This window comes from Larimichthys crocea, chromosome VIII (assembly GCF_000972845.2).
Source record: "Larimichthys crocea isolate SSNF chromosome VIII, L_crocea_2.0, whole genome shotgun sequence".
NCBI lineage: Eukaryota > Metazoa > Chordata > Actinopteri > Sciaenidae > Larimichthys > Larimichthys crocea.
Window position 1 is genome coordinate 20,455,733 of NC_040018.1, and position 27,123 is coordinate 20,482,855.

General features: G+C 38.6%; 2 protein-coding genes across 3 annotated transcripts in view; one reads left to right on the plus strand and one right to left on the minus strand.

The window, feature by feature from the left end:
- igdcc4 (immunoglobulin superfamily, DCC subclass, member 4) overlaps positions 1-9,026 on the minus strand; it is a 45,324-nt gene extending 36,298 nt beyond the window's left edge. For both annotated transcript variants that reach the window (XM_019278911.2, XM_019278910.2), the window contains exon 1: positions 8,710-9,026. In XM_019278911.2, the coding sequence (XP_019134456.1) occupies positions 8,710-8,776 (67 nt within the window). In that variant the 5' untranslated portion in view covers positions 8,777-9,026. The remainder of the gene's footprint in view (positions 1-8,709) is intronic.
- Positions 9,027-18,794: 9,768 nt separating this feature from the next.
- Positions 18,795-25,761, plus strand: LOC104921261 (secretory carrier-associated membrane protein 5). The gene is made up of 7 exons (XM_010734136.3): positions 18,795-19,000; positions 19,448-19,498; positions 19,907-20,026; positions 21,459-21,615; positions 23,012-23,113; positions 24,020-24,137; positions 24,555-25,761. Exons 2-7 carry the CDS (start codon positions 19,492-19,494, stop codon positions 24,720-24,722), a joined length of 672 nt encoding a protein of 223 aa, XP_010732438.2. The 5' UTR covers positions 18,795-19,000; positions 19,448-19,491; the 3' UTR covers positions 24,723-25,761.
- Positions 25,762-27,123: the final 1,362 nt, after the last annotated feature.

The window sequence follows — 27,123 nt, forward strand, 5'->3', positions numbered from 1 at the left end:
CTAAACATCTTATGCTGAGTTGTTGCAGCCTCAAATCCTCAAACAAACGAGACTGTTAGACTGTTACTCACAGTCAATAGAAGTTTCCAAGCATTTCATGCTTCAACTTGAATTTCTGTTGTAGGACATTGTTTAAAAAGCACTTTGGTCTGTATGTTATTAATAATAATGTTGGTCTACGCTGCATGTTTAAAAAGCAACACTGTAGACATGGAACCTGTAAATTAGAAAACAAACATTTCCTGAAACATTGAAAAAAAAGACAAAAAAAACCATGGGAGATCCAAATCAGGATCTGTTCATTTACGCATCGGCACAATGAATGTACAGGAATTCATGCGGGGGGACATTGGCGCATTAGATGGAATACCGGTAACATAAGTATGTAGACATAAGGCCGAACAGTCAGAAAAACACTCCCCTCTTACTCTGTCTGCTCTTTGAAGTAAGGCACACATACATTATGATGCGAGGATCAGAGTTCAGCATCTAACGCAAGGTCAGGATGATGAATGAGACTGCTCTGTGACACTACATGCACTGAGGAAGGGCATACCGCACTGAGTGGTCTTCACATATTATGCTCACATTGAGGTGCTCAGCAATGACATTTTCCATCATTGATGTGAGTGAGACGCACTGTGATCTTCAAGTAATATGCTGCACTTGAATGAGAACCAACTCTGTGTGAATGCACTGATGATTCTTCAAAGGATTCATGGATGTATGTATCGCATGATGGTTACACGCCACATGAGGAACACAGGAATGAAGGCACAGTCTACTGCTGCAGTCCTTTGCTTTCTACTGTACACATCCTGAACTGCCTTTTGTTCCACAGCATGTATTCATCAACATATCATCATTTTAAAGCTAATCTACAAATTATCTAGATGTTAGTGTAGCCAGACCACTGTTTCTCTCACCACATTTTTTTTCTCTCACACACACAAGATAAAAGCACACCAATAGAATGCGAGCCACAGTGATGAAAACAAATATAAGTAATGAATCAAGTAGTACCTTAGAAATGAAATAAACTGACTTATTAGAAACATACTATCTTCAAAAAGTCTACTACTGCAAGGAGCTGGTTAATTGCTTCCCTTTGATGTTCTGTTACCTCATTACAAAAAAATATTGCCCGCAGCTTCACTAATACGTCTTGTAATGTTTACACGAAACGCTATCACATCTGTCAGTGGAGTTGGATCTATGGATAGAAGATGTACTGGGATTCAAATGAGGTTATGATCAGGCCTTGGACTGAGGTTAGTGCTGTCTACAGCTCCATGCTCACTCAGATAATATACTGTATACCACCTTTAGTGCAGCTGTGACCCTACTCTGAGCATCAGCTCAAATGACAACATGTAAAGTTATCAATTACACTCCATGGCAAACCTCAGTGCCTGCATAAGCCAACAGGATGAAATGCACAAACAATCAGAGTCACGTCATTGCTTTATTAATATCTAGTTAATAAAATATATTAATACAAAATATCAGCATTACCAAAGAGCAACTTTTAATATCTCTTTGCAACTGAAGTGCAACTCTGTGCAAAGGCTGCTATAGGAGAATAATACTAGAGGTCCTGTAAAGCATTCTCTGCAATGTAAATGCTCTGCCAATTTTATATGTTGGCCTCATCCAACATTTTCTACATGGCTCAGGTGTTTTTTGGGGTTTTTTTTTGTAAAATAAAAAAAGAAAAGAAAATAGCTGGAACTTAGGCAGACAGTCAGAACAGTTATCCCACACAGTAACAATCTCTCACCTAATACATGACAAGTAGCCCTCCTGGCATGACTGAAGAGTCAAAATTGAACTTTCTCACGACTGAGAAAGTCAAGATACACAAACCCTAAGAATGTCCTATACCTGAAATAGGTTTATATAAAAGAATGCTTCATATCTGAATAAAATAAAAGAAAGAAAATAAACAGATTAAAAGAAGATTCTCAAGAAATTTAAGGTTTATGATCTGTAAATATTTTTTTTTGGCACATTATGCTATTATAATCTAAGCTAATATATACATTTTAGACGGAAAAAAAACCTACCAAAATTAAACATGAATTAATTCAGTTATTAGCTCACAGGGTTTTATTTTCAAATTTCAGAGGCTACGTTATACATGACCAATAAAAAGCACCAAATAAATTCACATAATACTTTAAACATCCCAAGAGAGCAAATCATTTCAATTCATAGCAGACAAGCTCAAGATTTCCTCTCCTCTCATACAAACACTTCTGAGCTTAAGATTGCCTCTCTGGCACCATGCAAAGACGCATACCATAAAAATCAACATATTCACTGCACAAATATACCCAGATGAAACTCAGCCCTGGGCATCTTTAAATAATATGCATCCTAATTTAGCATGGACTCTCGGGGGAGGGGATCAAGATGCACTCACAAATCGCAGCTGACACACCCACGCTTACACACAAGCAAGCAGACAGGCACATGGGGTGAATGCACCTCAGCAAACACAAACACGCACACACATTCAGATACTTAATTTACTGCTAATGTGTACTGTGCTATTCTGCACAGGCACCGGTTCCTGCCTAACTCTGGTTTTAGATCTCATGAGATCTGTATGTTTACATAAATACAGAAAGTTTGTAATAAGTTTAGGCCCAAAAAAAACTCAAGCAACTAGAACATGGTCATTAAAAATGCATTAACATGAATACACCATTTATACATCAGTTAAATCAGAAAAGCAATGACATGTCATTAAGGTGGTGTATTCATAAAGGGGAGATTATCTGTTAATCTGTTACAGGTCACAGAAGAAGGACCTCAAATACATTTTCTAGAGACCTTGGAGCAGTTACACACTGATATGAGTTATGAGAGGTAACACTAAAGGCCAATGCAAGTCAGTGTACAGACAGCATACATCCCTCTACAAATTCAATGTTTAATATTCTGTAGCTGCCTCTATACAGGAGGCTGAACAGCTGGCCCTTTGGTGTAGACACAACAAACTGGAGCTGAACACTAAACATTACAGACGACAACTCTTGATGGAGACCAATATTAACTCCATCTTCCTGGGGTGGCTTGTTTCTGTGGCGATTTCTATATCAGTTTGCCATGTATATAACAGCTCTATGTTTGTTCGTTTGTACATTGACACTGACCACTCCCTCTGTGTCCAAGCATACTTGGCTGAAAACTTGACTCTACTTTCAGTCCTGATCCCACTTTGACACTAAGTATGAAACTGTAGAATGGAGGTTAACCTCCAAAAATACCACTACATCACAAGTGTGCTGACTCTGTGGACTCGTGCCACAGAATTAGATCATTAGACAAAACCAGTCAGCAGGAGGAAAACAAGTGTCAGAACCAAAGAGACCAAGCTATATAGATGTTTATTTATTTTTAATTTACTTTTTTCCTCTTATTAACAGACTATTTTATGTAGATTTGGTATGCTCTGTAACTCCAGTATTCCTATGCTATATAGAATGCAAATAAAATAAAAAATAATAACAGTAAAGGAAATTCTTAGCACCAAACAAGCCATTTGTTCACTACCTGCAGGACATTTACTGTATGCAAGATAATGTAATCAAGTGGCTGTGGCAGCGAATCGAGCATCCACCAAACCAAAGACAGCTAAAATCATTTTCTCAATATTTGGTAGACCAAACCAAGGCCAATGGATGAGAGTACTGGGCTTACATTTAATATTATACTTAAAAAGAGGACTCCTTATGGATGCTGCTTTGTTGTTGTTGCAAATGTTACACAGTGTTAGCCCCAAAAATGTGATGAAAGGAAAACCAAAGGTTTGCTGCTAAACAAATCTTTTGTTGCACTTTCTATTGCAGTTCCAAGCTGCTATGATGACACCATTGTAAGAGTTTATATCACCGGTTTTGTGTTGGCGTCTTGTTTGAATCGTCCAACAATCGATAATTTATCAACACACAATTCAGCATTTGTACTTTCTGCTCTGCTTGACATTACCCTGGTGTTTTCACACTATAGCTTGAAGGCAACATAATGGAAGCAGAAGAATATAGAAAATATACGAATATATATTTGAAAAAAATGTCAATGTAGCACAGGTAAGACCCTCATAATGTCATTCAACTTTATTGTGATTTTATTCGCTGTGCTGCAAACTTAAATTTGTGCATTCTGTGATAAAAACAATAAGAGACTTCAGACATGATACAATGTAACTCACCAACCTCACTAGATTCAAAATATCTTTCTCTGACACTGTGCCAAACCGCAAATGTAACCCCTTGTGTAACTTTACATCTCCATGATATTTAAGCTAGGGGATGGACTTTGCCCCAGAGTGTCCTGGTGCAGTGTGTGGAATAAATGGTTGACTCAAAAAAACATTTCCCTCCCACCATCATGCAGGGTCACTTCAGCAGTGGGATTCCTACAGGCTAAATTGTCTTGGGTGTTCTGTTGAAATTTTAACTTTGTATGAAATAAGTTGCTGAGAAGAAACCATTTGACCAACAGTAAATCAGGGACTAGATGTTCAGTTGTAGAGTTATGCATCAATTTCACAATAAAAAGAATGTATTTTGATCCTTCCTGCTGAAATCATACAGAGGTAGTCAGAGATGAGTTCAAAGCAAGTTAAAACTAAAATATTAACAGTGTGTTGATGTCAGTAAATCATATAAAGCATATGAGCAAATGCAGCTCATTTGGATAACTAACTCTGAATGATGGTCATAATAGTATCCACTAAGATAAACTGAGTTGGGGCATGTTAAAAAATTCAAAAAACATGGTCTGAACTTGCTTGAGGTTTGGCTGTTACCAAAGTTGCTGACTCAGTTTTCGATCATAAGTAACGTCGTCATCATAACAAATTCCTGTGTACGACTATCCATATTTACAACAGTGGTAATGAAGGCATTAATCACAACAATACCAATTTGATACAAAATGTGTTAATAAAGGTATATCACACTATGCTGCTCCAATGGAATTGCAGTAGAACAGTGTGACTGTGTGAGTGCTATGATAGGCAGTGTAGAAAAGCATCATAGGCATGCAACCAATGCTTGGTGGTACAAATCAAATGATTAAGAGGCTGGGAGACTGAGAGGATATTTTAAGATGTTGACTGTTAGACTGTTAATCCAAGTAATGTTCATATAACAGTATAGACAAGTGTGGTGCATCAAGGGAAATGATCTCATGTGGCATTCTAAGTCAGTGCAGCGGCAACGCTTCATCATGCAACTGTTGCCCTGTTTGCAACTTTCATGTGCATATAAAAAGGCCAAAGGTGTTACAATAATCACATTAATTTGCTCATAAAGTCTTGCAGGAGTGCAGATGGGTGTTTTTATTATGTCTATTAATAACTGTGATTTTTATTATGCCCACAGACACTGTGATGTGTTAAATGAAGCTTGCACATTTTCATTTGATCTTTAGAATGGACAAAACAAGCTCTTTGTCTATGGATGCACTGTAGCAATGACCCCTGGCCTCAAATTCGCCTCACCAGTGCCCGCCAATTCATTCCTGTCCCAGAATCACCCCCAGCCTCCACTCACCAGTCTGAGTTCCCACCCCTACAAACACCAACAACATTCATGCTCCACTTTCCAAATTAAAAAAATGTACACAAAGAGACACATACAAACATCAACACTGTATTGTCAACATGTTTTGATTATTTAGCAATAAAACATGATAAATACCAATCTGTTCATTTTATCGCAAAACATTATTATTATTATTATTGTTTTTCAGCACTTGTGAATACAAATGTGGCTTCTTCCCTGAGGCAAAACTTTTTTTGATGACAGCTCTTAAACATTTAAATGGATTTTCAAGTTTGTGATTTGCTTAGTGTTCTTTTAGTGACATTATTAATGGGATATTTTATCAGTTCAAAGGCTTTTTAGACAGCGACTGCCTATCAAAACTGTTTGGCACCAACTTTGAATAATAGATCTCAGTGTAAATAGATCCATTTCCTCTTCACTCTTATCACAGACAACCTCTATCACAATTGCCATTTACCTGCAAGAGATTTCATCATGTGGATATGATCGCCCCCAGTGTGGCACTCAAGGGGAGTAATTCCTTATTCTGTCTCTGCTGGAGTCTGCAAGGCATTGTAATCTAACTCTATATAAATTCTACCCCCTTCTAAAATGGCATACCCCTAGTTGCTTCCTTTTTAAGGCCTTTATATGCATAAGTGTACATTGAATAATCGAACTTTTGTAATAAAATTACAATATATCTCTGAGTGGGTGGTGTCTACTGTGTGTACAGTAAGTATTTTAGAGTTTCTGATATTTTCATTTCCGATCCTTGTGCACAACATTCTTTTTTTCTCATCATTGTACTGGTAGAAATCACTGCAGAGCATGTCATATTAGAGGTGCAGTAGCAGCATAACTATGTGCAAGCGATTTCCAGACACAAGAGAAGGATAAAATACTGATGAGTGAGACAAAAGGCAGGTAAGTGAAGATCTGTCCCCTGTTTGTAAGAAAACCTGTGCTTACATTCAATATGTGTTCTAGGAAGAGAGACAACACACACACAATATTACAGCAAGACACTGTAAATCTTTAAGCAGATGTTTTTGCCAAGAGATATACTTTAAAATTGGACAAAGCGTCAACATGAGATCCATCGGGAAATAATAGCTTGTGTAGTATTTTCCTAGGCTAATCGAACTCAATCGATCGAATCAATCGAATTCAAGATATCGGGAACAAAATATTGTAGGTGTTGGGCACACATAGGCAAAGGTAGTCAGATGTGATGGCATGCCTGTTGTCTCATCCAGACATATTTAAGTCATTAAAGGTCCAGTGTGCAGGATTTAGTGTTATCTAGCAGTGTAGCTGATGCTTGCAACCACCTCACATCACACTCTCCTTCCGAGCAGAAACATAGTGGTTCAACATGCCAGACTATGTGGAAGGTGACTCACAGAGACCTGTAGATATGAAAGGCTCATAACAAAAACATAACAATCCTTATTTTTTAGGTGATTATACACTAATGAAAACAATTGTGCATATTATATTCCATTTCCGCCATATTCTGTAAGTCTTACACTGGACCTTTAGTTAAGTTCTGTAGCAGAGTCTGATTTTACATGAAGAAGAATTTAAACTTACTGAGGATTTGATGGAGCTGCTCTACAATAACTGTGTGGCAAAGTAGGCTAGTACTGCAACTAACAGTAATTTGAATGAATCCATAAACGTAACAAATAAAAGCCTGTAGTTGAGAAGCTGAAAACCAGATTACATTTAACATTTTTGCATGAAATATGACTGAATCGATTATTAAAAATAGCTGCTGGTGCATTTTTTTGTAGTGGCTTTGATTCAAAGGAGTTGTTTTAAGTATACCATTTTCTCAGTGTGAATATGAATGCCTATAGTTCTTACTCCACAGAAGATAAATCTGTAGTCTTTCTTGCTCTCTCTCTCTCTCTCTCTCTCTCTCTCTGTCTGACACATTCATACACACAATCCCACTTGACTGGTCCTCATGAGGGACTTAACAGATAAATATCAACTTGTTAATGTTTTAATCCTGTGTAATTAAAATGTTATGCAGTTATGAACATTTTGTCTTGTCTGTCACACAGTTATGTGGGAGTTTTCGCTACAGTTTTACACTCTGATGTCAAGTGCTTTAATTTCTTTAAACATCGACACTAGGATAATGTGGGTAATAATGACTATTTTGCTTCCCCAGTACCCTTTTTTGGAAATTTTCAATACACACAAAAATGTTCTCAGATATCATTCAATGGTCTACTGAAAAAGTTTTAAGAGAAGAAATGCATGCCAGGTTCACTTTTTCTTGTTTTATCTTTTCCTGTTCCCAAAGAGCATTTAACTGTATAACCACCAATGACATTCTGCACAAGTCTTTGTCATGTAAATCTAGTGGCCACTCTTTCACCCACTGTGACTGTGTGGGCAGACTTTCCTCTCAAACCAGCACACTTCCACTCCAGCAATCTGTGGGAAATACAACTGCTACCATGCACCTTTCTACATTTCTACCACCATTCAGACACACTCTTCTTTATAAAGATCATGCAAATATATAAAGATGTTCCCTCATTGATGACATTATTACTCTTTTCCTCAAAAGCCTCTCACTAAACTTTCTGAGACACCAGACGTCCCATGCGCACACACTATCATTAAACTGTGAGGAGAAAAAAAAAAAGTTATGGCATTTTTATTGGCAAAGCAATCAACATTTAAGACGTTGCTGCTTCCATGGCGCTCCACCAAGGCCGAGCCCCACATGTCTCCATAATGAACCCCTCATCTCCTGTTTGATCGGAAACCTCCCCGGTCCGGTTCAAAGCCCTCTCTGCCCGAGCGTGGCACCATTCGGGGGGCTGCTTCTTGGGCAATGTGCTGCAACTTCACAACGCCGAAGCAGTGCGTCCCGAGAAAGAGAGACACCCATGAGGTAACGCACCGGAGAGGCCACATGAGGTGAACACAGAATACAGAGTGGGGGGATATTAATGTACCGTGCAAGGTGCATATTCACCCGGTAGCTCTGTCCGATCTTTTATCACAGATCACTTATGTTCTAAGTAACTGCACTTTAGTGTAATATGAGTGGCCCGCAGCCTCACACATGCACTCCACTGATAAAAAAGAAACATGCAGCTGATTAAAGTGAGCGCGTTACCTTGCTTGGATGGACCACAAACCAGCGAAAGAAGACAGAACAGCCAAATTGTACTCTCCACCGCCATGTACAGCCTTTGATTTCCACCAGTGGGGTAGCAGCGGTACGTCTATACAACCAGCTATACCTTTACAGCGACATGCATATGTTGGAATCCGCTATTGTCTCCGCCGGTGCGTGTGGAAGTGTCTGTGAATGTTTAGGTCTCTTTGGTTAACAGTCCCCTGGCTTCCCTAACAATAAGGTTGCATTAGTCGGGGGAGAGCCGTCGTGTCTCTCGGCGCTTCAACGCCATGTTGCGAACGAATGTTAAGTGTGTGTTGGTTGCTGCCCCCCCTCACCCCCCCTCCCTCCTCCTCCCTACACACACACACATACACACGCATGCACGCACACGCGCGGGCGCGCACAATCACCAGACACTGGCTGGCTGGTTCGTCGCTGGAGTCCTGAAAAGCTGTCGGTGATATTAACACACCCCTTCCTTTTTTTTTTTTTTTGATCCAACTCTATGCTTTCCATTAACACTTGGAAGATGTGTTCAACGCGGACACGCAGTGGAAACACTTAGAGTAACAAACGTGTTCAAATAATATATGTCTCTGTCTAGAATGATGGATTGGTTAGGGTAATTCTTCATTCTCGAAGAAGTGTGGAGAATGGTCCGGCAAAGCGGACATCTGTAATCACTGCAAATGTGTTGCCCTGCATGAACCCAACGTTGGAGACACACGCGTTTCAATGAAAGCCGCATGTTCTAATCATGCAAGACATCATTCATTCATATAAATCCAACCAGGATATCCTAGTGTGTTTTTATCTAGGTTTCTTCACTGTGTGCGTTTGTAAGCATGCACCTTTGTTTATGCACTATCACAGACGTGTGTGGTTGCATGAATGCTTGTATGTAATAAAGCAGGTCTGGGTAAGAAAAAAAAAATGGAGAGCAAGAGAGGCACATGTGCTCCCTGAGCAAGAACAGCAAGGAGGAGGAGGAGGTGGAGGAGGTTGGGACAAGAGGGGGGAGAGGGGCTGGGGGGGTGGTGTTGGTGGTGTGCATCCCAATCAATCAACTAGCTTGCCTCCTGCATTGAGTGCTGAGGGACCCACTGACTTTTGCACATAGCGGGAGCCAGCTGGAGCCCAGCCTTCCCGGAGCAGACAAAGACTCGCCTCGTGCAGCACTCTCAGCATCACCGATACCAGCAGCATCCCCACATTCACCAGCATATAGGAGAGAAACACACAAAGGCTTTAATCAGTCAGATCTGGCTTATACAGCCGTCTACATGCTCATCAAAGCTGTTACGTGTTACACTGTAATGTACAAAGCATTGTTCCTTGAAGTTCCCAAGAGCTATATACACTTTTTGACTTCTACTAATGAATTTTGAAAAGGGGCATTATGGGGCCATGTTGCATCAGTTGAATTTTAGTGAAAAATTTCACACAACACTTCATATATAACCTTTTTTCAGAATGGGTTTTCAACATGTACAGTTCTTTATATAGTGTCTATAACACGTAGACAGGCAATCATAAAGGGTAGTAATGAAGGAGTTCCCTTCGGTAATAATAACTTGTCCGGACGGATTTCTTGTTTGAGTGCATTCATTTAATACTGATATGAGATTGATTTGAGCTGATGAAATGCGATGGATGCATTTCCCAGGTGTCTGATTGAAGCAAATGTCTGGGCCATCGGATTACATGATTGCATTGGAAAACTAATAGCATTGCTGTGTCCTGTGTGATTGTGGTCAGGCTGTAATTTACCCGCTTCTCATTTTTCCTCCCCAGATCCCATAAAATAATGAACACAAACTACCAGCTGCTTGCAAAACACTCTACAACCTCTCTCAGAAATAGCTGTAGTTCAATTTTGTCATAAAATATTGACACATCACTATTTGCTGGAGTTTTGGCTGTGTGCCAGACAAATAGAAAGGAAATGACATGTGTCCTGTCAGAACCACAAAAGCTGATCCAGTGGAGGGTACAACCTACTTCCAGCTTTGTTCTTAATTATGAGTAACCTGACTCCTTTTAACCACAATCCAACTGAACATGCTCCAGCAACAGTTGTGCCCCATCTACGATTTGAGTGAAATGTATTAAGACTGTAAGACTGGTGGCTCTGTGATTAAACATTGCCCATCATTACCACATTTAAAGCAGTTTCATACAAGATAAAAACAACGTGCTCTAGGAATTACATGACATTGTTCCAACAGGCACAGCTTTCTTTTCACAATCAAGGAAAGTCAGGATAGCCAAAGATAGAGCAGGCCAATTGCTGAGAAAATTATTTACACATTTGATGCTCTGCCCACTGAGACCAATTAGGATAGTAAACTTGTCTGGCTGGTGTCCAACAGCAAGAGGTTTTAGTAGTTTCTCTTGGCAGTATTAGATAGGTTGGTGTTGCTGTTTTTCTTTGAAAACAAATTAGATTTTTCTGTTACAGACAATACTATAATTGGTTGGCGAGGAGCTGAGCAACTCTGCTGCCATCCAGAAAATGTCCATCTCAGGAACTGTTGTGGTCACAGTGAGATGAAATGCATTCATTAAAAAAGATAAGATGTTTTTTTTGTTTTCCCTGCAGCATAAACTCACAGTAAAACAACAGTAGCAAAACCACCAAATACAGTTATTCATCAATTACACATTGCACAAGTAGAACAGCTAGACATATTTTAGCCTGGGTGGTGTTAAGGGACTTAATGGAGAGGAGGACAAACAAATGTTTGAAAAGGTGGTGCCTTTGTAGAGGGAACAGAAGTTTTTTATGGCTGTCTATATAAGTCAGGTGATCTGCACCTTTGGCTGTACTCTCAGGTTACCATTTTGCAGGATGCTCTCAACAAATGCATGATAGACATCTCCAGGCCGTGAAGCCTCTGCTGCACCCAGCTCCACATGGACCATGGACCACACTAGTTTGTTATCCATGTGGATTCCCAGGTACCTGGAGGAGTCAACCTACTCCATGGTCATGGAAGGACACTGATGAGTGATGACCACTGCATTTACTGAGATTAAACACACTGAGCCTTTTGTTATGCTCATTGAGTTTGAATTTAAATAGCAAAATTACTGTCAATGATGAACAAATATATCTACTGATGCTTCTAGACACAGTGTCAGTGTTACTCATTGGGTCTTTTAGCATCACAGTCCATCCTCCAGACCTCATCTCATGTCCGGTGTCCAGGCTAGTTAGTTCCATGGCTCTCTTTTCTTGAGCCACAACCATGTCAAGGCTCTCTCTGTCACATCTTTGGTGTCATGATCCTACTTTCTCCCTCGATGTCCCAAAGTTAGTTTGGCTTTGGCCAAGGAACATGCTGCATAACCCCTGTGTCCAACTTCAAACGAGACGTACCATGTCCCCAGGCCATCTTGACTGCATTCACCAACCAGCACCTTCTACTTGGTGTGCTTCCTTGTCTTGTCCAAGCAGTCTTACCAGAAGATCTTTCCTGTCTGTAGATTCAAACAGAGGAACAATATCAGGTCTAAAGGTGGATTACTGTAATGTGAAAATTGAGAAGTTTCGCCAGATTCCCCAAAAGCTGACCTAACTGAGGGCCCTGGCTGCTCCCAGCTCTGAGGAAAGTGGAGAAACTCTGGCACTGATGTCTGCAATTAACTTCAGGACTTGATCATGGCACATCTTACTTTGATATGATGTAGGGTTTCACATTTTGAGAACAGCAAGCATGACAGCTTTAAATCCTGAATCCTGCCAACGCTTTAAATCCATGCAGATGGATTGCAGGGATGATTTATCCCTCAAGGTGCTGTCAAACTTCACCAAGGCTCTTTACTAGCTTTTCTGTGATGGTGGGGATGTTAACATCTTGCAAAGACTTGGCTGGTTCTCTATTCTCTGCAGTATCCACCTACAGCCTGGTACTGAATTTCTGGCAGATTTCACCCTGGGTCCTCTGCACTCTGGCTTAGTCACAGCAGATTTTATGATAATGTTCATGACCAAGGAAAAACAAAATCGCTGAGATGGTGCACCCTGTGATTATCCCTACTTCAATCTTGTGCCAGCCTCATGTTACCGCATCAGAGGAGACTCATCCTGAAGTTGTTTTAATAGTCAGTGATGAGATTTTGGGTTCTGCTGGGTACATGATGTTTTGCCAGTGTGATCTGGACCAGCTTGTATGGTTTGGAAGCCACAACAAGGCAAACGAGTAAACACTGAAATTGAATTATTTAAAAACTCACCCATATTTAACAGATACAATATTATTTCGTTTTGATATAATGCAGAAAGTGTATACCATTTTTTTATCAATTGCATGACACTGAAAGCAATTGGGGAATTTTCAAGCAAAGCTATTTTAAATAGAATATTATGTGGACTGTCTAATGGCGATAACATTATTATTATTCATTACCACCACTATTAAAGAACACATATTGTATTATTGGTGGTACCTTATTAAGTACAGAATCATTTATGTAACTATCGAGTCTGTAGTCACTATATGGGTGTCATTTTCTCTAAGGAATAGTGGATTGTGGATAAATGTATATTGATGATTCCATTATGGCGTTCATTAGCCACTCTGTGGTGCAAGAATTATAAGTGTTCATATGCCAAAATGATATATGTAGCATCACAATTTGGTGTTTTATGTTTTGAATAAGTGGTCACAAGATCATTACGTAAGCTTTTAAAATGAGTTGTTCATTTAGCCTTTGTTTGAAATGTATTTATGATTATATGTTCTCCTGACCAAAAAAGTATTTCAGTGATTTCAAACACTTAGAGATTCTGTGCTGGATTATATGGAAATTAGTCTGACTGTGTGGCAGGCAGTCACTGCTACAATTATGGCCCCAGTGAAATATGTTAATGATGGTTAGCTGCAGTCCTGTTTCTTTGGTTCCATTATTGTTTGGCCTATTAAATTAATGAACCTTTGTCTGGGTCCAGACCTTTGAATTCGCCCACTCTAGCAAGTTAACTGAAATGGAAATGAAGTATAACAAGCTGACAATTCTGTCTAATATCAGGCAAAGTGAACCTTTCCATTTCACCGGTATTTAAAGGAGTAAGTAAACTATTCTGCTTGCAGTTATATTCTGTTAAGCTTTATTCATCCGTGTCAGTTGTAAAACGTTAAAAACAAACAGCACATGAATTAAAATTAAGCAAAAAATAATAACTAACACCACAAATGTTACAGTCTTCAGTCTACGAGGTTTGAATGCTGAGTACAATGGTCTCTGTGGTGACTCTTTTATTTTCCTCAAGGTTAGAGACAGAGCACCATCTGACAGAAGAGTGTCTCCTGAATAGGTAAGGAAACGCCACAGACTGGCTGACAGACAGACAGAACAGTGCCCCCAGCTGGAGGTGCTGAGGAGTGACCACATCAGGCCCAGACACAAGCATGCATCATTCATGTCAACGCTACAAAGGGAGCAGTGGTGATCAGAATGCTGAATGATCCCCAGTGCACAAAGAAAGATGTTTTCCACAATGTGAGAGAACAGTGTTTCACTGTAACTTTCTTCCGTCTCTTATCTTTAGCTTGAGAATCAACTAAACCTTCCTGTTGATAGAAAAAAATAACCATATATGTATGTGTGCTCCATTTCCAACTGGGTTTAATCAACTACTGTGAAATGTTTAGTGAACAAACACTGTATGCCACGGTCCATGGTTCATGTTTGGTTATGTAAATGAGGTTGGTGTATGATTGCCTTGCCACAATGTTATTCCACCTCCTTCCGTTGGAGGGGTGCCCTCCACATGCTTGGTCTGGAGGACAGCGTCTCCATAGAAACCACAACAACGATGGCACATGGGGTAGAGGGTGACTGGGCAAATGGTTTTTCTTTTGGAGTACAATGGCACTAGGGTGCACTGGCGCTGAGCCGCAGTTGAGAGCATCAAGCAGGGATATTGAGTGTTGAACAACAGACACTTACTTTTACCTCATTTAAAGTGCATTTACACACCCAGTGATGAAGATAAATAAATGTATTCATGTCTTCAATACAAAACAAGTGGAGTAACGTGTATGTGTGTGTGTGTGTGTGTGTACAAGGGTTTACATGTGTGCCATGCAATTTTGTGCATGTGATAGTGTAGTACCTCTAGATGTAACAAAATTCCATAGTTTTATGAAATTTTGGCATGAACTTTAAAAAAAGTGTAACACTTTTAAAGAATACAATCTACTTTTCTCTCACAAGAGTGGAAGCAAAGAAAAGAATTTTCTCTGATCCAAAGAAAATATTGATACTGAAATGTCAGACCCGTCCTTCACCTTTCATTTCCTTTCCACTTCTCTCTGTCTTCTCACTCTCATTCCTTCACTGTGTTACTCAGCACTAAATATCCTGCCTTCTATCTACAGCCCGTCCAGGATGATGGCAAAGCAGGCAGAAAAGAGGACTCAGAAAAGACTCATTGTGCTGCCTCAATGCCGTGTTGGGAAAGCTCATGGGGGAAATCTGACTTTCCCATTCTAATCTATGCAGAGTGAAGCACTGTTGGTGAGCTCAAGTGGGAGGGAGAAGGTGGGCTCTGTTAATACAGAATAGGACCATTTCTTCCTGAATGAAGCAGCCCTTGTCCTAATTAGCTTTAAAAGGAGATTCTGAATTAGAATCTCAAATGAAGATTGTGAGGCAAATAAAGAAAAGATTTTGAGCTTCAGAGTGAGGCCTGGGGAAGGTGATCCATCCAGAGTGGTTTAAAAATGGATGGATAGATGCTTCGAGCTGCCTTTGTCATGCATGTAGCACTTTGGTTGTTTGTAGGACACACAGGATGAAAAGTCACTTATTAATGCAATAAAACAATTACAAATACTTGGCTTGGTTATTGTTCCAGCTTTTATTTGAATCATTTGTAACAATTACTTTTTCTATATAGTATGCAAGTAAAGAGAAATACTTTTGACTTTTAGTATGCAGGTGTATTGTTAAGGTGCTCAGTATCTTGGAGAAAAGGACGCTCACTGCTACTGCAGCCAAGATATGCATTGAATCAGCACATTTAACTAACTCTTCAGTTCATGCAGGCTGCCAGATTATGATTTCTTTGTTAAAATGAGTATTAGACTATTACAAGAGCAGCTACTTGCATTGCTGAATTCAGATGGGAAGTTAAAGAAATATTAGCTACGATTTGTGATCTGTGTGAGAACACTGAATATAATAAAAAGCCATATATCTAACAAAGAAACAATATTCTGTATTATTCTATTATTCTACAACATTCTATTGTTCAATATTCTCCCCAGTATCTAAAACAAATGATAAAAGTTTCTGCTATAAACAATCAAACACATTTTCACATTTTATTTATTGTTCATTTTAGGAAAGTTAAAGTGATTACATCCCAGGAAGAGTACTGACAGTTGTTTTTACTTTTAAAAACTAAATTAAGAACATCCAAGTGTCCCCCCACGCTTGCTTGTGAGTTATTATGTATCGAATAAATGTCAATGTCTCATAATCTTTTCACAATGAATCATATCAATAAAAGTTTTACTGACATAGCTGCTAAGTCGCAACAGAATGTGGATGAGTGCAAATTTAAATTGACACATTATAGCAGGTTGTCTGGTCTTGTCTTATAAATACAGTCATGCAATCTGTTTGTACCAGTTAAGTATTTATAACAGAGAGTAAGGTTGCTGAGAGCCAATTATAAACCAAATTGCCTCCTCCTGCTCTTACTCTTCTGTCTGTGTAAGGGCACCTTGCAATTTCAGTGGATTTCATCATTCAAGTGAGTGCATTAGTGTGCGAATAACTTCATTAATTCATATTTTTAGTGGAGCAGAGTAAATGATGGCTTCCTGTGAGGAAAGTGAATCCTCCGTTTCTGGCCATGGAACCTACAGGAAACGACTCCTAGATCACTGGTTGTATATTATCTTTATTTAGTGTACATTGATAAAATTAGTTTGGTTGTAATTAATCTCTGTTGACTTATTTTTTATTGTGAAGTTCTCTCTGTTGGGTTATGACACTGCATGATCCATGTGGGCTCATCAGGGTGCGTGTCTGTGCTGTAGGTGGACATTTGAATTTGATGATGTATTATTTCCAGAGAAAAGATGTCTTTTGTTTTGCCCACCTCCATGGGGGGGGGGCACTACAAAACAGCTCCATGGCACCATAGCCAGTAAAAATGTTGCCAAAGGACAGCACATTGACTATATTCCACTGCTGTCTGCTAAAGTTAGGTACAGTAAGTAGTTACAGTAAGTTAAGCACAGAAAATGTTTTTGGTCTATGTTGGACCATAAAAATAATAACTTTTATTTGTTATAGCACTTTTCATATATCAATTGAAGCTCAAATTTTCAACAGAAAGGTAGAGATAAATGACAGCAACAAGAGATAAATATGTATGACACCAGCTGAAAGCCTGCCTGAGTAATTAGGTCTTCAGTTGACTTTTAAAAATGGCAGGAGAGCTTGCATATCTAATATAGCAAGGTGATCCACAGTCTTGGAGCGTAGCAGCTAAAAGCAGTTTCCCCACTCTGTGTGTGAGCTACTTTAGGAATCAGGACTAAAGGGCTCTTGTTAGTTGATATGGAGTTAAGTTTGAAATGTAAGAAGGTGCTATGTCAATTAGAGCTTTGCATGTGACCAAAATTACTTTAAAATCAATTCTAAAAGAAAGGTTAACTTAAAAAAGGAGTAATATGCTCTATTTTCTTTGTCTTTATTAGCTCAAGTCTTCCTATCAGCTCTTTTGTTGAGCCCATGAAAGGTTCATTACAATAGTCCAAAATGCTAATAATAAAGGCATCAATCAATTTCTCAGCATCCTGTTTTGTTAAGAACAACCTTACTTTGGCAACATTTCTCAGATGCAAGAAAGCTGCCTTAAGCCAGGTTAACAAGTATTTCAAGGTTCTCTTAGCAGAATCGCTGTTTTGTGTTTGGTAAGTTTTAAAAGATTGTCCTCAACCATTGCTTTATCGAGGCCAAACTGTCAGTTCTACATCTGATAGTCTCACTGACAAATCACTGTGTGTTAGGCCAAGATAGGGCCCAGTACAATATAACATATTATGTTATGATCTAATATTATTACTGAGAGCTCAAGATGTGGAGTAATCAAAGTTATGTTATTGAAAACCAGTAGGCCTTGACATTAATGATTGATGAATATTATGAGTGAACTCATGTGTCTTATTTATTGGGGGAACATAAAATCCACCTCATCAATTACCGTGGACCCATACAGCAATTGGTCAGTGGAGTGTACTAGCAGTGGAATTTTATTTACCATTTAACAATGTCCAAACCAGTTACAAAGGTTCTCTTCTGTGAGATTAAGCCACTGGACATGTCCTATAGCACTGTACCAAACACTTGTGATCAATTACCACAACTCCATTCAGTCTATTAACAAAATGGGGGGAGAAAAGGGGTCATTTTAGTCAGCCAAGCAAAGGTATTTACTTAAAGGTACACAAAGGTATTTTTTTTTTAATTAATTATTATTATTATTATTACAGCAACTCCCGCTGGAGAGCTGGAGCCAACAAACAGATTATTATTATTTTAGAAAGTGTGTGATACTTTAAATTAACCCACCATGGCAAACATAAACTCAGTAACTAGTTCCATCTATTAAAGCCGCATAAAAGGAATTGGGTGGTTGAAAAGCACTTGATCGCCAAAGCCATGAGGAATTGTAATAATAGAATAAAGCATGTTTGAAAGATATGACAAAAGTTATAACTCTACCTCTGTATATACAACTTACTATTTACATTTTGTATATAGTGTAACATTACAGCTCATAATATCCTGGAGAAAGATATGAAAACATTGAACAATACAAACGTGTAATTAGAAATGGGACAGCATCATTCATTACAGATGAACTGTAGGTGCAAGGTGTTTAATTATCACGCATGATAATGTCAGAGAAATGCTCAGCAGGGAGGCTGCAAGTTTACAGTTTGCCTCCAGATTCAGCACCATGGACAGATAGCTAAACAGTGATTGGGTGAACAATACAACGTCAAGGATTAGAGTAATCAGCCTATTGGTCTAAATCAAAGTGACAGTGGACTCAGGCGCAGTGATTGGTCGAGAATCAGGATAGTTGGGATTTATAGCTTTGATCATACAGTACAGAAGAGAGTATTATAATAGTGTAATAGTTTAATTGTAGACACCATCCGGCTGGTAGTGATACTACTATTCAACACACAGCTGAAGCTTCCACTGCAGACTGTAACACTTGAAACAAAGAGGCGGCTGCTCTCTGGAGGAGGTAAGCAGATTATGTTTCCTGTTGAATCCGTAATTCCTCCTGTGATGGCCAGCTCTCTGTGAACTTATCCACCTGTCTTCGCACATATACAGCATCGTTCCAGCCGGTGGAGTGCAGCTTGCACGTGATTGCATGCATATGTGTGTGTTTGTGATTGTTTGCATGTATGTGTATTTTTCTGGTGGCTTCACTATAAGCGGAAGGATTCAGTCGTTAAAATCTTCTCAGCAGGACTGAGTCGGTGTTTGGAGGGCTCACACATTAAATCCCCCGGCAGAACGTGTCGACGCTTCGCTTATAGCACACTGTTCATCCCATAAACTATGTCGTAATTGTCTAATGAGATCTGTCCCCACTACTGTGACATGCATATGAACATAACTGCAAATGACCACAGACACCAACAAGTCAGTCCTAACCTCAAGTCTTATTCTTCTTATTTGACAGGCTCAAGACACTGAGGAAGGAGGGAATCTGAACACACACTCCACATGGCAGGTCAGTAATAATAAAGCAATTATATACTCTTTATAACCTCTTTAGTACTTCTTGTTTATACCTATAAACAACACAGCATATAGATTAACTAGCTGTTTATCCATCACAATATGTATGTATAGATTCATCACATTACTGCACAACCTCTTCATATTTTGCTATTACTCACTGACTACCACCTATTACAATTTATTTTACATCACATCATTACTTTAGCTGCTGCACTATTTTATATCTTAGATTTTGCTCTGCTAACATTATGTCTTTATACATATGTTTTCATATATATCTGCAAGAGTTTTATTAGAGGGAGCCTAAGAGCTAAGAGTTTCTTTGCCAACAACTGCTTCGCTGTAACTGTGCGCGATGTCACATGCAATCTATCTCTTGTGCAATGATTTGTCTCAGAGCCAAACTTCCCCCCACTGCCGGGATTCATCCCACTCAAGCCGTGCTTCTACCAGGACTTTGATGAGATCCCTGAACAGCACCGCGGCATGTGCAAGAAAATGTACCACCTGTGGATGTGTGAGTGCCTCAAAGTGATGTTGTGTTGTTGTGAGAGTGGAATGTGATATTATCCTTGCATCAGGCTACTACACATATAAGCTTCAAATTCAAAACTCAAGCTCTATGAAACTTTAGGCTGACTTTTTCTGCAAAGATTAACTGACTTCCTAATACAACAACCGAAAAAAGTCTTCTCCTCTGTTGTTAATTCATGATAAGAAGTTTGTAATAGAAGGGAAATGTTTTATGAAGGTCCCTTTTCACCCCCAAAAAATAAAACTTTCATTGGCTGTTATCCTGACTGGGTTATGCTAATAAGTAATAGTGCTGACCAGATGGCTTTGGTGTTAGCAGAGCAGTTAACTCTGAAATTGTGTTAACAACTTTTTCCGGAATTGTTCAAAGTGTATGACACTATAAAAAAAAGCAGTACAGTGATGTCTGTGACATTTCTCTGGTCTGAGAAGCTCCCTGCCTGTAAAGCAATAACTTAATTAACAGTAGAGTAATGGGAAGTTGCGTAAGATGAGGTGCCGATGCAGGATAGCAACTGATTCTGGCCAAATAAAGTAAGTGCCTCTTTATTCTAATATATCACAATAGCACCAATAAACCACAGCTTGATTTTCATTGATTTATACAGTGCACAAGCAACAAGTCAAAAGATGTTTCCATTGGAAATAATCATTTATACAGAGTAAGAAATATGTATCAGAGCTGTCTATCATTATGAGTAAACACTTTTCTTTCTGCAGGCATCTTCTTTTCTACTAAGCATGACCATGAGCAGGTATTCAAAGTCCCAGTCTGCTTTTGGTTGTGCTATTATTTCTTTCCCTCTGGAACATTTTTCAATATACTTCTTTTTTTGCATTTTGATTTGCCGTTTTCCATTTGCTACAGTGCTTGGCATGACCATGGCTTCTATATACTTGATTGCTATTTGGTTTGTACATTTCTTTTTCTCATTACATGTGTGGGAAATCAGTTGAAGCCTGTTGTGGATTCAGAAACTTAACTGCTTAACTGTGTTCCTTAATAGCTGTCATGTTGCAGCTGTGTTTGGCCTCATAATTCTCTTGTAAAGCACTGCGCATTTTCTCAATAGAGCGACATTTGAAGCTGATTCTCTGCTACTTTAGAGAAGAAAGATGGGACCAAAGTGCAGAGCTCCAATTAGAACTAAGTGCAACATAAGCGGGGAGTACTGTAGCCTCATAACATTACTGAAAATTAATAGAAAAGGACACCCGCAAAAAGGCTATTCAGGGAACACAAGCCATCCTGTGAGTCAAGCATTGCAATTACATATTTCACATTATGTTAATGTAGCTGCCTTCATATCCAATTTCCAATCTTTTTTGTGCATGTGTATGTCTATGTAGTATACCCAATAGATACTTTTTGACATTTATACCTAAAATACAGTGTGTCTGTTTTGGTCCTACAGTGAATAGTGCTACTCTTGCAGTAAATCTCATTGGCTGCTTTGTATGGATGTTTGGTGGAGGTGGCGTGACTAACTTTGGACTGGCTATCATCTGGCTCCTCATGTTCACTCCCTGCTCATATGTCTGTTGGTTTAGGCCCATCTACAAGGCCTTCAGGTAAGTCGAATGTGATGCACTGACTGAAAATATTGCTTTGTCAGTGTTCCAGTGGTAACCCGTTAAACAGGTGATTATGTAGCTGCATTATTGTTATTTTTTTTGGTACAGTTGCACAGTAATAACAAGTTATAAATAGCACATGCACTGTAATAACAGGGTATATGCAGCAATAAAGCTAAATGCTATTTCATGTATTTTATTCGCTAAAAAGAGATAATAAATGTGTTATATACAATCTAATCGAATCTCTAATTCTGGTTTAGATAGAAAATATTTACAGCTACATATTGCCATAGTACTTGCCGTAGCCCTGTAATGAGGCTTTTTGGGTATAGCCTCCCTTCTTCACATATCCACACACTAAAATAAGTGCTACGTTTGAGTTCACTTCAATAGAACAGAGGACTACTACAGGGCATTTCATTTTGTTGCCATGTAGCAAGCATTTTATGTGATTGAGAAACTCTTTGCTGAGTCATTTCTACACACTGTACCATGGCACTGTAGTCTATAGTTTCTGTATAGTATACATTATGTATACTAGAGTGATGACCTATTGTGGACAGGGGCTTTAAACAAATTTTTTCTTCCATCCTCTTAAAGTGTTGAGTGGCAGCAGAGATAAATTCAGCCAGTCGCTTTGGAGACAAAAAGGCACCTAGAGCATCCCCTTTGCTGAAGGGCAGCACAACTAAAAGGGCTGCCAAAGGAAATATCTTCTTAAATCATTCCCTTATCTTCTATGTTTATGTACGCCCTTCCTGCTCCTTGACCACTTTGCCAAGTCAGGGACAGCCGACATGTTGTCTTGTCTAGTACAGTAGATGATGCCCTGATGCATAATGTGGGTTCTTGCCCTTCACTCTGGTGAAGATGAGGGCATTGGCTTGTAAAAGCACATAAAACCTCCTTGGAGGAGAAAGAAATCATTACATGCGGGCGGGGTGAGTAGGAGCGGCACACAGTCACAGAGGGACACGGCTGCTGCCACACTCCGCCTCACTCTTATCAGAGCACAGCACTAGGGGAGGAAGTTGCCACAGTTTGGGCACTCCTTGATGCCTGGGCTGACAAAGTACTGCCACTGTGGACCAACCAAAGAATGGCTGGGCAAGAAGCCCACAGTCCAGGACAATCCTCTGACAAGGCCATTCATGACTGTGTTGTCATCACTACAGAAAGACAGACGTGGAAAAAGGGATACCATGGTTACAGAGGCATGTGATTGAATAGTTTCATAATGATTTGCCTCCTCGTGTTGCAGAGTGTATATAACATCAGTGAATATAACATCAAATTCAATATTAGATGTACTTTATAGCAGTGATCCATTTTGTAAGTGTAAATATTACTTGATTAATATGAAATATTCCCTCTTTTTGTTTTTACTTAGGAGTGACAGCTCCTTTAACTTCATGCAGTTCTTTTTTGTGTTCATGGCCCAAGTTGGTATCAGCATCATCCAAAGCATTGGCATCCCTGGATGGGGAGTGTGGTAAGAGCCAGTGAATGAAATGCATGCAACACATTTATTCTGAAATAGTTTTTTAATCACTTACATTTTAGTCACATTTAGAATATAGAGGATATGATTCAGGATCTGAATTTGCATGTTTGATGTTCAATTGTTTATTATTTCTTTTTATGTTGAATCCTTGAAATTCTTTCTAAAATATCAATTATATCAAGGGAAATTCTTGTATTCATTACCAAAATTAATTCATTTAAAAACAAATGTACTATAGTAAGAGAAAATACATTGACTGACATTACATGACATTTATTTAAGGTGCAGAGACTCACACTTAGAGCCAGCCAGTCTAGTGCAACTCAACTACCAGAGATCACAGATATCTCTACCAGCATTTATGCGTGACTAATTCACTGTTACACAATAATAGCTAACATCAAAAAACTACAAAATCTACCTTTGAATGAAACATTTTGAGCTCAAGCTCTTCTTTTTAAAGACCTTCTTCTCTGCTTTGATTAACATGACAGTGATGGAACATCTGAAATTGCCCTCATATAACTTTTATGATAGTCCTGTTATTAGATTTTGAGAGGCTGTTAAAGAGATCCTCAAAATGTCACCTGACTCAGGCTGATGATCAGAAATGAATATTATGACAGCCTCCATAAAGTTTAGAAATGTCACCATGTGCAATTGGATTTCCCCATGTATGAGCTATTAAACCTGTAAACTGTATATCGCAGTTCTTAAAGTCCACAAAATGACTTGCGTTTAACATCCAGATGTTCAGTGGTAATATCATGATGAAAACACAATCCAATCCAATAACAGATAATTATGGTTCAGGTTATGTTCATCTAAAATCTTGTTTTTTTTTAAAAGAAAATGTATGTAATTGTGTTAATGGTCATCTGTGTCTGTTTTCAGTGGTTGGCTGGCTACCATTTCCTTCTTCAGCTATAATATTTTTATTGCACTGGTTATGTTGATCCCTACTATCATGTTCACTGCAGTCGCCTCACTGTCTTTCATTGCCCTCACCAAGGTAAGAATTTAAAGTTTTTTTTCTACCAAGGGAAATGTAGACAGTTGATCTATTTGGATCGATTTTCTGTCATTGTCTGTAACTTCCATGCTGTCTTTAGCCAGACATTACACATTCTCTATTTTACTGTGATAGAAAATAGTGCTACATAGCTTAGTCCATGATTTAAGGTTGAATATTTTTAATTATTGATATGAACAAATCAACATTCTTGTGCTAAAAATAAAATGCCAGAATTCAGTTCAGTCCTTTGCTGTACCTAGAAACAATATTCCCCAAACAAACACATATATGGATTAGGGAATACAGACGACTTGATGTGATAACATTAACTAAAGTCACTGAAATAACTTACTTACCATTCATGACAGCCTGTTGGTAATAACTGTGTAACTTGTCACACCATCTTGCCTTCAGATCCATAATTCCTACCGTGGCACTGGAGGTAGCATGTCCAAAGCTCAGGAGGAATGGGCCACAGGAGCCTGGAAGAACCCTCATGTCCAGCAGGCTGCCATGGGGGCAGCTACTGGAGCCATGGAGGCGCAGTACTCCAGCCCACAATTTAATGAGAACCAGATGTAGCCTCTTCAAGACAGAGGTGTCGAAGAAAATGTCGAGACACTTATGCCAAAGTTTGAGCAACACAGTTAGGAAGATTTGATAATTTCCCACAATATTGTTAATTATTCAGTTACACAATGTCTCAGAAATGACACACACACATTTGAACAGTTTTTACATTTTGGCCAAATTCATATTAAGCAGAATTGTCAGTTATTTCAAGTTATTTCATCATTTGGCAAACAAATAGTTCTGAACATCTGTGGTGGCTCTCCTGTAATAAAGGGCATTTTAATAATTCGTAGTGTTTTATATCATTTCATGTTTTTTTGTTCTGTGTGGGAGGTTGAAATGAAACTAGTTTTGAATGTGTATTCCTTTAGTGGCTCTGTGAGAGCTGTGTACTAATGTGCTCTTTGTGTTGACCTGTAGTTCAAGCAATTTTTACAAAAGAAAGCAAAAAATCTTCCTTTTTTTAAATTGATGTACAGTAACTTTAGTTGGGATGAAGATGAAATTGTTTAATAATATTTTGTGTCATTTATTTACAAATAAACTATTAGAATCATATTTTTTCAGGATGTAAAGTAACATTAGTTTTTCTTTTATTTGAAATAAAAAGGCAAACCAAAGATCAAATGTAATAATAAAACTGTATTTTAAATTGTGCTACTTTATGTGACCTCAGAATAACTCATACATCACATTTCTATGCAGTTTATTGTTGATTGCACTGCACAAATAAAGGAATGTTGTAATAAAAATAAAGGATGGCACTCTGTATTACAATAACAAACAGTATTATTGAAAGTCTACCTTACACTAAAAACATCAGCTTTACAACACAGACAAATTCGATGAAATATGTAATCCATGTGTTGTCATCTGTAGGTTATTATAAACAGTGACAGTTTATACTGAATGTCAATTTAGTGTGTGCTCTTTTATAAACTGTTACTGTATATTTAATGCAGTGTTTAAAAAAACAACTTTTCTCCTGCTGTGTGGCTATTTGACCACAGGGAGGCACTGATGGTTTTAGTATGAAATAAAAAGCTCCAACATGTACCGATTACCTTCATTCATCCTTCACAGATCATAGTCTGCATTTATGGCATTTATTTCCTGTCTTGTGTCCTCTCCTTCTCCTTCTCCCGTCATACTGAATAAGGGCTATGGAAATCATGGCAATCACTACACGCATCCACTCATGGAAACAAATATAAAAAATATTGTGTTATTTAGAGACAACTATGTTCTATTTTAATAGTAATCTGCATGACATTGACACAGTTGGCTGGCATTGAGACCTGTTGGGTGCTAAGCAGCTCTACTGGCGCGGGTAGGGGGTTAAAAACCTTGCTCAAAGGCACCTCAAGGACAGTTGGTAGTGAATGACAGATCATGACTCACTCACTCCTCCCACCAAGCTGCAGTTTGTATAGAGTTTCTCTCTGACCTCTGGTAACCATACCACTATCCACATTGTACTGCTGCTCCTATATTCAGTGAGGAATATTTACTAAAAAACATACTTATATTTCTTCTGATGTTTGGAGAAGCTAACACAGCAACAATCTTCATGTTTTATTTCACCCATATTGGCCAGATATGTGACGTCTTGTTTTATTTTTTCCTAAAACAAACTGTCCTGAAACACTGGACACTTGATAGTAAGATTTCAGTTTCAAGATTAAAAATAAAATCTTAAGACGAGCTTTAACTCATGGGTTGCAATCCCCACAGAGTGCAAAAAAGTTCATTATATCATTCTGCATTTACTCAATGATGTTGCATTGCATAGAGCCTCTTTGTTTCTTGTTTGAGTATTTTGTTATGTTTGCCCCATTTAATCAAGACATTGTACTCCATCATTAAAATGTGATTTTAAATAGTTTCCAATACATTACACACAGCAAATGGTACAGCAGCCACATTTAAACACTGTTAAAATGAGAAATTAAAAATAGGAAGCACATTCTTTGCCTTCAGGTGGTAGTATTGGATCTCTGATGCTGTCCACCAGTCAAATTGACTGTCCACCAGGGGCACTGCTGTATATGACTTAATTTTCCTCCCAGTGATCTATTTATAAAGTCTGTAATCATGCATAAGAAATGTACGATAGTTAGTGTGACCAGTAGTTATAATACTAGTAGTATGAACTTACATGAGAGTAAACTCAATTTCTCCCTTGACATCCTGTGAGCAGGTGATCATCATAGATTAAATTCAAAATACACTTTAAATGGAATTATCTGTGGATGTCCTCTTCCCTACTGTCTGCCTCTCCCTGTGTTGTGAGAGTGATAGAGTTACTGTATGGAGAGGTGGGTAAAATTATACAGCTATACTTTAGATACCCAGAGGAGCCAGCAGGAGCTACCAAGAAACACTGTAATTGCTATACACATGAAAATCT